The sequence below is a fragment of the Peromyscus leucopus genome, chromosome 2, assembly GCF_004664715.2.
Source record: "Peromyscus leucopus breed LL Stock chromosome 2, UCI_PerLeu_2.1, whole genome shotgun sequence".
Lineage (NCBI taxonomy): Eukaryota > Metazoa > Chordata > Mammalia > Rodentia > Cricetidae > Peromyscus > Peromyscus leucopus.
In genome coordinates this window covers 110,916,442-110,930,630 of record NC_051064.1, presented here as the reverse complement: position 1 = coordinate 110,930,630, position 14,189 = coordinate 110,916,442, and the positions used below count along the sequence as shown (strand labels likewise).

Genomic DNA, 14,189 nt, shown 5'->3' with positions numbered 1-14,189 from the left:
GGGTCTAGACAGATAATAGGTAAAGGGAACCACACAGGCTAGCATTTATAGGCATGAGTTTACAATAAAGATGACCACTCAAGTCAGAAGGAAATGATGGGTCCCTAAATATAATGGTTTTGGAGAATCTATACACACATATTAAAAAATAGTCATAGATTAGAACTGGTATATCAATTAGGAAAGAAAACAGAGTTAAATCTCTACCACCATACTCTAATAAATATCCAAACACTGAAAAGAATTTAAATAGAAGAAAATATTAGGAGACGTTTTAATAATTCAGAATGAAATGGGCCTTTCTAAGCAAGATAGAAAATCCAGAACTCACAAAACAAAAGATTAACAGATCTGGTACTTAAAAAAATGTAAATTTATGAAAGATACCATGAGCAAATTTAAAATCAAGTGTCAGACTAGGAGAAAATATTTGTTTATACATTATTGTGGTTTTAATATTTATTGTGTATTTCTACAAATAAGATAACCAAAAGGAAAAGAAAGAGACTGTGAGTAGGCAATTCATACAGAATTACATGCAAATAAATGGCCAGGAGACTTATGAAAACCTAACTCTACTTCTTGTAGAAATAATACTCATCTTTTCCCCTTCAGATTAGTAGACATTTAAATACTGATTCTTTCTGGGGTGGGAGGGTTGTAGCAAGCAGAAAGCCACATAGATGGCAGGAACAGGGTCACTCAAAACAAACTAGAATAGTAGTCTCTCCGCCGTCTTTTGTGTTGAGCCCTTTCAAGACCAATTCAAATTCTGTCTTCTCTAGAAGCATCACTTCCACTCTGGGATTCCCTATTTCCTCCACAGGAATATCAAGATACTGTTATATCACACCTATGTATCTGTCATACCTCTGTTATAGCGCATTATATATACCATGCTTTAGTATCTACTGTGTGTGACTTATAAAAGGACAAAGTCCATACGGGAGATGTGCTGGCTAGTTTTATGTCACCTTGACACAAGCTAGAGTCATATGAAAGGAGGGACCCTCAATTAAGAAAATGCCTCTAGCCGGGCAGTGGTGGCACACTCCTTTAGCCTCAGCACTCGGGAGGCAGAAGCAGGCACATCTCTGAGTTTGAGGCCAGCCTGGTCTACAGAGTGAGTTTCAGAATATCCAGGGATACACAGAGAAACCCTGTCTCAGGGGAAAAAAATTCCTCCATAAGATCGGGCTGTAGGCAAATCTGTAGGGCATTTTTCTTAATTAATGATTAATGGGGAAGGGCCCAGCCCATTGTGGGTGGGGCCATCCCTGGGCTGGTGGTCCTGAGTTCTATAAGAAAGCAGGCTGAGCAAGCCATGAGGAGCAAGCCAGTAAGCAGCACTCCTCCATGGTCTTTGCATCAGCTCCTGCCTCTAGGATCCTGACCTGCTTGAGTTCCTGCCCTGATTTCCTTCCATGATGAACTATGATGTGGAAGCATAAGCCAAATAAACCCTTTCTTCCCCAAGTTGCTTTGATCATGGTGTTTCATCACAGCAGTAGTAACCTTAAGATAGGAGATAAACCTAAGAATGGGTAATCCAACTCAAAAATACTGCTAAGACATGAGGCAGGCATGAGAGAATGTATACACAGGACACATGAATATTGGAGTGGGAGAAAATGAGTCAGCCCCAGGTTCTGAGTCTTAATCAGGACTGCTCTGCCATTCTGAACTCCTAGTTCAACCTCCCTAACTCTCTCCATGCCTCCCCAACTCCTGGCTTTGCTCATGCTGTCTGCACTACTTGGGCTGCTCTTGATTCTTTTTCATTTGGCCAACCCAGCTCAAGGAGTATTTCTAGTGGGAAACTTTGCCTGTCCTCTTCCCTTCAAGACCAGGTGATTCCTTAGCATTCCCACTCAACTCAGTAACATAGCTTTACTCTTATGATTTGTCATGTCCTAATGAACTTACCTGTGTTACATGTGTCCCTTGGATAAGACTGCTGCCTTTTAAAATTAGACTTATTTAAGTAGTGGGGGGGGGGGGCAGTGCATACAAGGTGGGTGTGTGGGGATCAGAGGACAGACTGCAGGAACCAACTCTTCCTTCACCATGTGACGTCCAGGGGTAGAACTCAGGTAGTCAGCCTTGGTGGCAAGTGCTTTGACCCACTGAGTTACCCTGCTAGACCACAGACTTTTAGACAGGACCATGTCTTGCATGTCCTTTCACTGCTTTCCCTTTCCTTACTAGAGTTTGGCACATAGTAGCTCCTTGATAAATGTTTATTGAAAAGCAAAGAAAAAGAAAACAAGACAGGATTATTTATTAAAGAAATGGCAAGCAGTTTGGCTCATGAGTTAACAATCATAGAATTCCCTATCATGTGCCAGCCATTGCTAGGAACTTGGGAGAGTGGTGAGCAAGAGACACCAGCTGGGTCCCCAGGGAGCATTGATTTGGTCTTGACATGGTGCAAGTGTGGGGTGTGAAGAGGCAGGCAGGGAGATGCACCTGGATGTTCACACAGGGCCAGAAGCTGGAGAGTACTGTGTGCCACACAAGAACCCAAACTGAACCAGGCAGCATGCAGTTCTTTATCCTTCTACTGCCTTCCCCAAAGCTCGGGCAAAGAGTCCTTTGCCCTCCGTGGACTGGGGCCACACTCACCTATGGGCACGATGATCCCAATGACAGCAGCGGTGACTGTTGAGCCCATCTGGCTGCCTTCGTTCCCATCTGTAAAACACCAACATTTCCAGAGTGATGCTCTGCCACTGCGAACCCAAGCCCTTACTAGCCCCAAGCTATAAGAACCATCCACCTTCTTCTGTCCTCACTCTAAAATGATGATCCCAGCTACTATGTAATAAGTCAGTCTTACTAAATTTCATCAGAATTCCTGAGGCAGACAGGACAGAGGTTATTTCTATTTCACATATGGCAAACTAAATTTTGATAAATGCTGAGTTAGGACTTGAACTCAAGACTCACGACTCAAGCCCTATACTCTTTCCCTAACATCAGGATGGTAGGAAGCTGGGGGCTGTGCATGGCAGGTTAGTGCCTAGGTCTCCTTGTTGCTGATAGGGTCAGCTGTCTTTTCAAACAAAATCCAGTACATTGTCTCCACTGTTTTTGGTGGTCTGCTGTTATTTGCATTTCCAGCTTGCTTTCCTAACAGATTAAAATGAGATACACTAGACTGTAGTAGACTGTAATCAGGAGCATAGGCTTCTGGGTCAGGCTTCCCGGGGTCAGATTTTATGTCTGTTACTCATTAGCTATGTGATACTATGAAAGTTAATATAATATGAGACATATAATGTGCATTATATTTATCTTAAAATATTTTCTACCTCTTCAGAATACATTTAAAGTTTAAATGAGGTGATTCATATAAGATACTCAGCACAATGTCTAGCTGGCCTTGCCTAATTCAAGAGGGTAGTGAGGGGGTTAGGAGTTGTTATAAGGGCTAAATTTAAAAAGGTATGTTAGCCAGGCATGGTGGTGCATGCATATAACCCACCACTCAGGATGGTAAGGAAAGAAGATCTCAAGTTCAGACTAGGCTAGGCTACATAGTGAGACCCTATCTCTAAATAGAGGTTCTTGTTGTCATTGATAAAGGCACAGAAAAGCACACTCTTAAACTGAAGGGTGCTTGGAAAACTGACTGTATTTAATTGAATTCCTTTGATAACTCACGACCGTCTTCCCTGTGACATCTGTACAGCATTATCCCCTGGGATCCCATGAGAGCCCTCTGAGGCATGAAACCCAACATCTAGCCATATTTGCTTCACATAAGGTGATGAGTGCTCCTGGCAATGTCCCCAAACCCATCCCTCAATCTATTTCTCCAAGTCACCTCAGGCAAATCTGACCAATCAGAGAGCTGTGCTGCTTACAGAGCTAACTGGAGGGGCTGCAGAGATGGCTCCCTTGTTAGGTGCTTGCCATGTAAGAATGAGGATGTGAATAATGCTCCCTCCCTAGTCCGTGTAAAGCCAGGGGGGCAGCATGTGCCCGTAGTACCACACTGAGGAGAGACATGAGGAAACCTGAAGCTTGCTGGCCAGCCAGTTTAGCTCAATCAGTGAACTCCAGGTTCCATGAGAGACTCTGCTTCAAGGATTAAGATGGAGAACTATTGAGAAGACCCTCAAAGTTGATCTCTGGCCTTTACATGTACATACACATGAACATGTACATGCATACACACACACACACCAAAAAAAAAAAAAAAAAAAAAAAAAAAGGAAAGGAAAGGAAAAAGAGAAAAATAAGCCAAACAAACTAATCGGAAGCACTGCTGTCTTCTTGCTGTGATGTGCTAGAACTTCCTGAGGCCTGTGAGGACGGCTCAGAACTCTGCCCCAGATGAGAGGAAATGGAGTTCCACCTCCTCTGCAAACACCAGGGTGAATACGCTATTCTTAGAATCCAGCTTCTGCTGGCAAAACAGCCCTGATCTGAAGGGTGTTAGCAGGTTGCTTGGATTCTGGGCCAGTCATGTATGGAAAAAATGTGAGGGATGGTTTAGCCTTTAAAATGAATTCCCCCTAGTAATTACAAGGGTATTTTCTGGTTAATGAGATAGAACAGTTCCAACGGAGACAATTACTGCTTCCAATGATTTAAGAGATGGTGAGCTTAATAAATTTATCCCAGGGTTTGGAAACAGGCACAAGCAGATCAGAGTTATGGATGTTACTGTCTAGGAGACTCATCAAGACTGATGGGAGCTCAGATTAGAGCTTTCCAAACTTGCTGACACCCACCTCAGGAACTCATGAAACACTAACATACACCTAGGCAGCAGGCACTTCCATTTACAATGCCTATTTTGCCCCACCCCCTCTTGAGGCAGGGGTCTTACCATGTTGCCTTGGCTGGCCTGGAACTCTCTACGTATACCAGGCTGGCCTAAAACTCTCAGAGATGCACCTGCCTGTCTCCTGTGTGCTGAAATTAAAGATGTGCACCACCGTACCAGGCTCCTTTGCCTCTCCTGAGCATCTTAAGAAGCAAGTAGGGGGTAGCTTATTATTTGCTTCTTTTAGGGGAAGAAACTGAGGCTCAGAGATGGAATGAATATTTGCCTCCAGGCCCTCTGAAAGTTATGGGCACCCAATTTCCTCAATCCCAGAATGGCCCTTTCGCTTCCTCCTAAGAGGTGGGCATTACTTAGTTCTGCTAAGATCTCTCTTCACAGCCACCCCCAACCTTCATCCTAGCTTCCACAGGACTACCCCAAGTCATGAAAACATGCAGAGGCAATTTCCTTACAGTGTTGGGAGTGGTCGCTGGTTGCAGGGCTTAGGGTAGACGGGCTGATGCTGGGAGCCCTGGGGACACTAACTGAGTGTGGGACAGCAGCTGTCCGGCTTGGTGTCTCTGTACTGTGGTTCTGGTAGATGGGGTCATGGATGGTTGTCCCAGGAGCTCTTGTGGTGGCAGGTACTGTCCTTGTCATAGCAGAGGCTAACGTTGTAGTTGAGGTAGACTGAGGTGCTAGAGGGGGAAGACCAGGGAGGTCACTTAGACAGAGCAGTTTGTTGCTTTCGTGCCTAAATTATTGCTGCTATGAGTTACATGGGGGAACTCATCCTCTGGGTTTAGCTCAGATACCACTTTTGTGAACCTTTCCCTCATCCCCCTGAATGGGCCATGATCTTCTCTTCAGCTGAGTCCTGAATCCTAGCACTTGACTTTGATCTGATGAGTCAGTGAAACAGTGCTGTAGAAGTAAGTGTGGAGGAGGCCTCTGTAAAAGACTAGAGGAAGCAGAAACCATACAGATCTGTAAGCATTTCATCCTAATATAGAGTTACCTCATTAGCTTTACATTCTTCACATTCAACAGCTGAACCTGGACATTATAAATGATGCAACAGACTGAATGATCAAGCCAAAGGCCGTGGCTCTATATGGAGATGGGAAATCAACCCTGTTTATGAGGATGAAGTGCTATCCCACCATTAGTTACAGTCGTACTGCAAGAGCTTCTGTGCAGTGTGCTAGGTCTCGCTAAGAAACAGGCAAGCACAGCCATCTGTGTAGAAACAGTCAGTGGAGATGTGGAGATCAAGAGCTTATAACTCAAGATTTTCTTTCTTTCTTTTTAAAAAGATTTATTTTATATCAGGTGTTTTGCCTGTGTACCATGTGCTTGCCTGGTGCCCTCAGAGGTCAGAAGAAGGCATCAGGATTGGACCCCCTGGAACTGGAGTTTAGGATGGCCATGAGCCACCATAGGGGTGCTAGGAACTGAACCTGGGTCCTCTACAAGAGCAACAGATGCTTTCAACCACTGAGCCTTCTCCAGCCCCATTAACTTGAAGTTTTCAGGGGATTCCAGAAACTTCCTGAAAGTTGAATTTAAAATACTTTATGCATATGTGTACTTTTCTGGGAGATGGGAGAGCCTTAGAAGGCTCCCAGGAACTCAAGCGTTCAAGGAGGGTTAAAAAAGAGGAATATGCAAATGTACCAAGCAACCAGGGAAGATGGAGGAAAACCAGAAGCCAAGGGCAATGTCTGTCACCAACCTCGGTAGCATCTCTTCATGTCTGGGCCCAGCCACATCGTGTCAGGACAGGCACACGTGTACTTGGGAGAGTGGCTGGAGATGTGAGGAGCAGGAAGGCACAGGTATTCACAGCCGCCATTGGGCTGGGCGCTCAGTTCACAGGCATCTGCAGCTGATGGCGGAGGAGGGACAGACAGACACAGTGTTGGGACACTGACAGGCCATGCCAGGTCCTCTTGTCTACCAAGAATGAGATCCCACCAACTGGGCTTGCTCAGACCTACCAGCACAGTACTTGGTACTTTATTTGTACTCTCATTCGGTTCCTGCAGTTCTGAGAGCTAAGTGTTACGTTCTCGACTGACAGCTAAGCCTACTTCAGAGAACAAATGTACAAATCACAACCCTAGGAATTGTGGAGACAGATTTAAATTGAGGTAGACTGACTCCCAAACTACCGCCCCTTACTGTTTTGTCTTGTTATTTCCTCCTCTAGGTTTCAAGTCACTTCTTTCTTCTTTAAATTCCTATAACTAGAATCAGGCACCGAACTTACCTCCTTGCCCCTTGCTGTCCCCCTCCCCCAGTTAGAGTGACAGAGGAGGAGACGACCTAGTAGTAAGAGGACGACATCTGTTCCCAGTGAGCCACCTGGCTCGCTGTAAGGCCTCAAGACACATTATTCTACATTGCTGCAAAACGGGTGTAAGAAGTGTGAACAAGAAGTGAACGGTGTGTCACGACAATGGAACTTTGCAGTCAGCTAGCCCTGCGTTTCTATTTTCGTTCTTCCACCTGTTAACATCGTTTTCTCTCTCTGAGCTTCAGTTCACTTGATTATTGAATGAGGAAAAATAAGGGGTTGGGGATTCAGCTCAGTGGTAGAGTGCTTGCTTAGCAAGCACAAGGCCCTGGGCTTGGTCCTCAGCTCCAAATAAACAAAAAACAAAAAAGAGAAAAATAACAAACAAAACTAGGAAACTTATGTGTTCATTTCTTTCTAGCCTTGCTTCACACAGAGGCTGGAACAAAATGAGACAAGATATGGCAACATGCTCTACGAGAGCGATAACTGTATTCCGGGGGATGCTGGGTCATGGCATGAATGGAAGCAGACACAGCCTGCCAAATGGCAGGAGAGGACACAGGCAGGCCACCAGGGACCAAGGAAGGTTTACTTACCTGTTGGCTGCTTCAGCTCATGGAAGATTACAATGTCATGTGGGTTATTGAGGTTCTCAGCCAGGATGGAGATTTCCAGGCCATTGAGCCGATTTGCACTGAAGATGGCCTCATTCTCCAGATCTGTCCAGAATACCCTGTCCTGTGGAATACAGATGTAAAGGATAGGGAGCCCAGAATCTCAGCTCATGATCCCAGTCTTAGGGCCTAGCCCTAAATCAGGAAGAACTGAACAGACAGCTTCTCAGAGCTACCTACCCCGCCCACAGGTTTTCAGAGGACTCTGCCTCTGAAGATGACACTAACTCTCCTAGTTTCCTTCTATCTTTTTGATTATTTGGTAATTCTGTGCTTTCACCAGAAGGCCAAATCTACTCTACAGCTGAGCTAGGCTGACTTCCTGGAGCCAAAGAAAACCAAGGTTGGATCTCCATAACTAGTACCATTCCCGTGGCTTAGGACTAAGATCAGAAGGAACGTGTAAGTTCTTGAGGGGTAGCTGCTATTGGGCCTCCTGCGAGGATACACATAAGTTTATATGGTTAGTCCATAGAAGCTTGGATATGCATCTGTAGGCAAATCCACAATTACAGATACAACCATGCATCTTGTCCACAGATCCAGATATACCCCACAGGTCCATCTATACTCACAAAGACATGCTCATGAAGTTCCTCTATTAGTGTGCATACACATAAAGCCACACTCGGGAACATACACTTTTACTCTGGTGCATTTATGTAGATACATGCACATTACATGTACTTTACACATGCCAGGGAGACGCTCAAGTACACATACATGTCCAGTACATTTGAACTGAAGCAGGGGCTAGATTTGGAGGAGATACTTTGCTCACAAGTTCAAGCAGTACTGAATGAAGCTGCCCTAAGAAAATACTGCATTGCCCACCACAGGCCATCATCTCCTCACTCTGCCTTCCCTTGATGGCAGGGTTAGTTTTGGGAAGAGCTGGAAGAGTGTAAGAAACTCTGGTAGGTTCTGGCTTTCTTATTTCCCAAGTAGAAAGGATGACAGGGTCAAGGCAGATGGACTTCTTGACTCTACCTTCTTGAGAGCTTCTTGAGAGCTTGGATAGTGTCTGATTTACTTCTATGACCCCAGGATTCGGCAAAGGTCAACAAAACTGAGCTGAACTGCATAGCATCTCTCAGGATGTGTCATATACTAAATGATTCTAAGGAAAGACATATTCCTTCCCCTTCCTCCTTTGGTTAGGTGCCTTGATATGACATAGAGTGCTAGGTGCTAAGGATGTGGAGAAGAAGCATCCGTGCCGAATAATTTTCCTGTGACCTTCTCTGAACGAGGCTCTTGGGCTGTGTAGGCAGCTCTCAGAGTGTATACAAGCATGTCAGTTGGCTTCCCTGTTCTGTTGTTTCCCTTTGGACAAATCTCAGAGAAGCATCTTATTTGAAGAAGCCTTTTCTAGGTTTCAGATTCCCAGCAGGGTCATGCCTACCCCCTTAGGGCTCACCTCAAATACAGCTATCCCAAAAGGGTGACTCAGGAAGTCAGTGGAGAAAATCAGCATCTTTCTGTTGCCGCCGCTGAAGTCAATGCTGGATAGCTGGTGCAGCTTGGAGTCCACCCAGTAGAGACGCTGGCTCAGCAGGTCTTGAGGAGGAGGGGTCAGGTTAGACACCCGTGACTGGGGCTGCACTCTGCCCACCGCACTCCTCTACCCACATTCCCAGGCCCCACACAGAACTTAGCCTGAGGGAACAAAGCCACTTGGCCACCATGAGGGGACACTGAAGCAAGACCCACGGGACTCCTAACAGTTGTCAGGATCCGTTCTAGTGCAGGCTCCCAACTCAGGTAGACAGGCAAGGCTCACCCAGGGTGATTCCATTGGGCCATTCAATATTGTCTGAAACCAGTGTCTGCCGGTCTGCACCATTGAGCCCAGATTTCTCAATCTTTGCCTTGAACCCCCAGTCAGACCAGTACATGAACCTGAAAGATAGAAGAGCCCAAATTTAGCTTCTTGTCTGGGACAGTTGGGGTGGTCTGAGTCACAAAGGCTCAGTGATCCACTGAATAGTTGAGGATTATATTTAATGGGGAAACCTCTAAAATATTTGGGAGTATCAAATCTTAGAACTAAGGCACCTTAACCTTCATCTCATGAGAGCGTGGAAAAGCTCTGCTTACCCCCAATCTACCCAGTCTCAGCTGAACAGCCTGTGAGCCCAGCCCTAGGGCGTCTATATGGGAAGGGTCCTTGCAAACCTCTCCCAATTTACAGAAGAAAGGAGATGACCATCCTAACTCAGGTCCCTGCTCCTAGGCCCTCGTCTCTACTAGAGCTCATAACAGCCCACTGTTACTGATTCACTCTTTCATGAGGCTGCTTTCAATAGCTGACCTCGATTTAAGAGGGTTTCCTTATCTCTTTTTAACAACCAAGGACAAGGAAGAAGGACCATTTCCACTGAGGGAGGAAGAAGGCATTGTTTTGTTCAGGATTCCTAAGCCCCCACCTAGGTGTGGCCAGAATGAAGCAGCCTAGGTGGTAGGGAGCCCACACAGAGAGCAGCAGCAAGGGTGGGGAGAGGTGAGGGCTAGGAGCAGATCGGCCCTGGTGACCTTAGTCTTCGACTCTCCCTGGTTGTGCTGAGTGCGTAGCTTCTGTAACCCCCTCTGGGGAAAGCTATAGGGGGACAGCTTTGGAATTAGGAGGAAAAACTCCTCGGTGTAATGGGGTAGATAGGTAACCCACAATGAAATAGTCTCCATGAAAAGTCATGAGTTCTTTGTCCCTGAAAAAGGTTAAGCAGCTGCCAGATGCCCACCTACAGAAGTCTAAAGGGCCTCTACCCCGGGAGCTACTCCCAGGAGTGTGTAGTGTTCCAAGATGTGCCACTTCTGTGACACAATGAATGAGCCAAGAGTCCAGGGAGATCTCTGGTGGCTAATGCCCAGTACCTGGGCTGGAGGAAAATAGGATGAGGACCGTCTGGACTTCTTCCCTATGTCTGACTGGCCCACAGGCTTCTTGACCCCTCGACAGCTCTTAGACACATGAGAACAACACCTATACTGGTGAGATGGGAAGTCTGAGCGGGAATACTCACCCTCGCAGGGGGTCAACAGCAATGGCTCGGGGTTCACTGAGCTCACGGCTGAAGAGAGTACATCGGCGGCGGCCATCGATGGTGGCTACTGAGATGGTCTTATTGCCTGAGTCGGTCCAGTAGATGTGCTTATGGACCCAGTCCACCGCCAGGCCCTCTGGAGAGTGCAGCTGCTCGTCAATGAGGACCACCTGCTCGTCCGGGATACTGGCCTTGTCCATGTGGGCGCTTAGGAGAAAGCAGGGCTGGCCATGGGCAGATGCTCCACCCATGGGCCCATGGGGAGCTGCCTCTGCAACCCTCCCCCTTTGTCTTCTCTCTGCGCCACAGCAGTGGGTTTGGGAGGAACTTGACTAATCTCCATTCAACATATTCCTTGAGCCACCAGGGAAGGGACACAGGCCTGGTGGAGCTCAGTGAGTGGGGGAGGAAGCTTGCAGGCAGATACAATGCAGTGTGGAAGCTACGGCAGCAGGGGAATGGAGACTGCATGGTCCTGCAGAGCGGGAGAAGCCTTGTGGTTGAGTCCTGAAGGACTAGATCACCAAGGGCACAAAAGGTGAAGCCAGACCCACAAAGAGACCGGTATATGCAAGTGCAGAAGGAAGCATGTTCTGGGATGATGCAGTGTTTGCTGTGGTAGAGCTGGCTTATGAGATGTAAAACTGGAACTAAGTGCAGGCAAGAACCACATCCTGATAGCTGTGAGTGCACTGCTAAAGACTTTCAGGGCAAGGGTGAGGCAGGTCACTGACTGAGTTCAAGGACATAGCTGGGCACGTTAGCCCAGCGTGGTACCCGTGGAATGGATGGATTTGAAAGGAAGGGAAAGCTGAGGGGGAGCTTATGACATGCAGAGATGAGATAAAGAGGTCTGCAGAAGGCTGTGCAGTGCAGAGAACTGACTATACCAACAGTGGGCACCAGTGGCAGGACTTGGCTTCCCAAATGCTGTTGCCTACAGGTCGCCGTTCCCGCGCTCACCCTCACCATTCTCTCTCTGTGTTATCACTTCCATACTGTCCACCGCCCTCCACCATTCTGACTCTACAGTCCTGGCTGTAGAGTCTACAGTCCTCTTCAGGTCCAGACTGAAAAGCACTCTTAAGCTAGCCCGTGGGTACCTCTACTCAGAGTCTTGCAAACTGCTCATCCCTATTCCTGTCCCTCAACCCCCAATCTCTGACCTCCTATGTGTCCCAAATAAAAGAGCAGCACAGCGGATACAAACCCCAAGCCAGATTCCTGAGACTCCCCAAATTAACCCGTGAGTTAGTCTGGGTGATGCCTCATTCAGCCTCATGCCCAGTCTCTCATCAAACCCTGCTTCCCAGGCACGCCTGTTGGACAGGCTCTAGCTGCTTCTGTGTATGTAAGGCATGAACTCAGTATGCGCATGTGCGCTGTGGGAGGTAGGAATCCAGCTGTCAGTAATCACACTTGGCAGTTTGCTTCTGTCTTCCTGTCTCCCCACCTCCCCACCTACCCCATCTTTCTACAGTGACTCGGTGTCTACCCAATGCCTGGTTGTCCAAAGAGGCCAGATATGGCATCTGAGACAGACCTAGCAGGGAACTTTCTCAACTGTCCAAGGAGTTTCCCAAGTGCTAAAGTCCACGGCTGAGGTCACAGCCAGTGATCAGAGTATCCCAGTGACCACTGGGATACCACCATCCAGGAAGTTTTCCCAACCACCAAATTGGGTCAGAGGTCTCCTTTCTACCTTCATCTCATGACTGCAAAAAAGGTGGTCCACTCGTATACATGGGACCCTCCAGGCAGAGGTCAGATCTTAGTCATCTTGAGTCCTCAGGGTCCAGAACACAGATATGGGGCCTGATTTGTAGTTCTCCTCTGTCCTGTACTTCATTGTTTGGCCACCAGGGGTCAGACACAGTCTAGGATGTGGGCTCAATGGTGTTTTCCCACAACAGCTCTCAGCCTATGCTGGTGCAGGTTGATGAAGTCCTGGTACTTCTACTGCCACTGTGATTCGGTATCCCTTCTCAAGCCCAACTCCGTCCCCAGAGGCGGCGGTGGCGGCGGCCATGCTTCCTCTTCTCTGAAAACAGCCCCCCCCCCTCAAGCCTCTCATGGCCTGGCTGCAGGGTGCATGCCACTTACCTATAGATCTTGCGGTAGGAAAGGTCACACCAGTATATTCGATTGGTAGCTACTTCCACGTCCAGTGCCACAACATTCTTGAGCATGGGGATGAGACGCGAGTGGTCCCGCTTCACCAGGTCTATTCTTCGCACCTCGTGTCGGTTGGTGAAGATTAGGGATGGGCTCTTGCCAGCTGCCATGCAAGGAAGCAGTGTCAATGGAGGAAGCAGGGGGTCCATAAAGATCAAGTTCCCGCCACTAGTTTGCCTATGAAGTAGGAATGACGGTCCCACTTCACAGGCCAGAAGGGCAGTTGAGGAAATGAACACCAGCACACAGCCGAAGCTCTAGTCTCTACTAGATACAAGTCCCTGCAGTCCTCACTCCTGCACTGGGGTCTTTGCAGCACAACCCTGCTGCCTGTCTAGCTCATCGGCCTTCCTCCCATCCTGGATTCCAGCTAAACTATCTGCCATTCTGCGTTCCTCCCCACCAAGCTTCACTGCCCCGGCCCTTCTCATGTCTTTCCCTTGTCCCAGAGTGTGACTCTTTGCAGCAGTCACTACCCTTTCTGCTTGGGACTCCACCTGTCATCCTTCGAGGATGGCCCACCTGAGCAATAAAGATCCCTGAAAGATAGGCTGGGTTAAGTTTGTTGGGCCATCTACAGAGACAGGATATAAATGGCATCTGACAAGATCACATACATGCCCTGGACAGAACATGCAACTGGCCATGTATAGATCAAACCCAGTTTTGAACTCTAGAGTTAGGTTTAGATCATGTGAGACCTAGATATTCTTGACTTCCATCTGGAGGTTGCTGTCCCCGAGGTCTTTAAGGACCTTGCACTGCCACACCCCCAGGTGGTTTTGAAATGCATCACACAATTCTCAGACACAGTTCCCATGTTTTCCAGTACACATTTCTGTCAGCCAGAATGTTTCTGTGCATCTGTGCCAGGCTGGGTGGGGACAGGATGGGCCCAGTACAGAGAGCTATGGAGGAGCTGGGGCTGTATAGCGTACAGTGATGGAAACCATCTCAAGGCAGGGGGGTAAGAGCGAAGTGGTGATACAAACGGTCGGGAAAACAGGGCTCACGGTGCAGGAAGTATCAGATGAAAAGCTAGGTTCTAGGCCTGCTCTGTCACCAGTGAACCAGAACTTTCTTCACCTCAAACACAGCCATGACTTTACCTCTCTGAAGTGATAGGCTGGGTTAGGGGGCAACTTGTGAATTTTAATGAGAACTGTGTCAGAAATAGGGACATTGGTGTTTATTATTTGATTTTTTTATAACTACAC

General features: G+C 47.5%; 1 protein-coding gene across 12 annotated transcripts in view; it reads right to left on the bottom strand.

Annotated features, from left to right (window-relative positions):
* The window catches only part of Lrp8 (LDL receptor related protein 8), a 71,671-nt gene that overhangs the window by 5,903 nt on the left and 51,579 nt on the right, over positions 1-14,189 (bottom strand). For 10 of the 12 annotated variants that reach the window (XM_028888357.1, XM_028888401.1, XM_028888374.1 and 7 more), the window contains 8 exons: positions 12,901-13,075; positions 10,777-11,004; positions 9,537-9,655; positions 9,174-9,313; positions 7,676-7,817; positions 6,513-6,665; positions 5,251-5,475; positions 2,626-2,694 (listed from right to left, as the gene is read on the bottom strand). In XM_028888357.1, the coding sequence (XP_028744190.1) occupies positions 2,626-2,694; positions 5,251-5,475; positions 6,513-6,665; positions 7,676-7,817; positions 9,174-9,313; positions 9,537-9,655; positions 10,777-11,004; positions 12,901-13,075 (1,251 nt within the window). The remainder of the gene's footprint in view (positions 1-2,625; positions 2,695-5,250; positions 5,476-6,512; positions 6,666-7,675; positions 7,818-9,173; positions 9,314-9,536; positions 9,656-10,776; positions 11,005-12,900; positions 13,076-14,189) is intronic. The other 2 variants (XM_028888408.1, XM_028888457.1) reach the window with 1 other exon arrangement.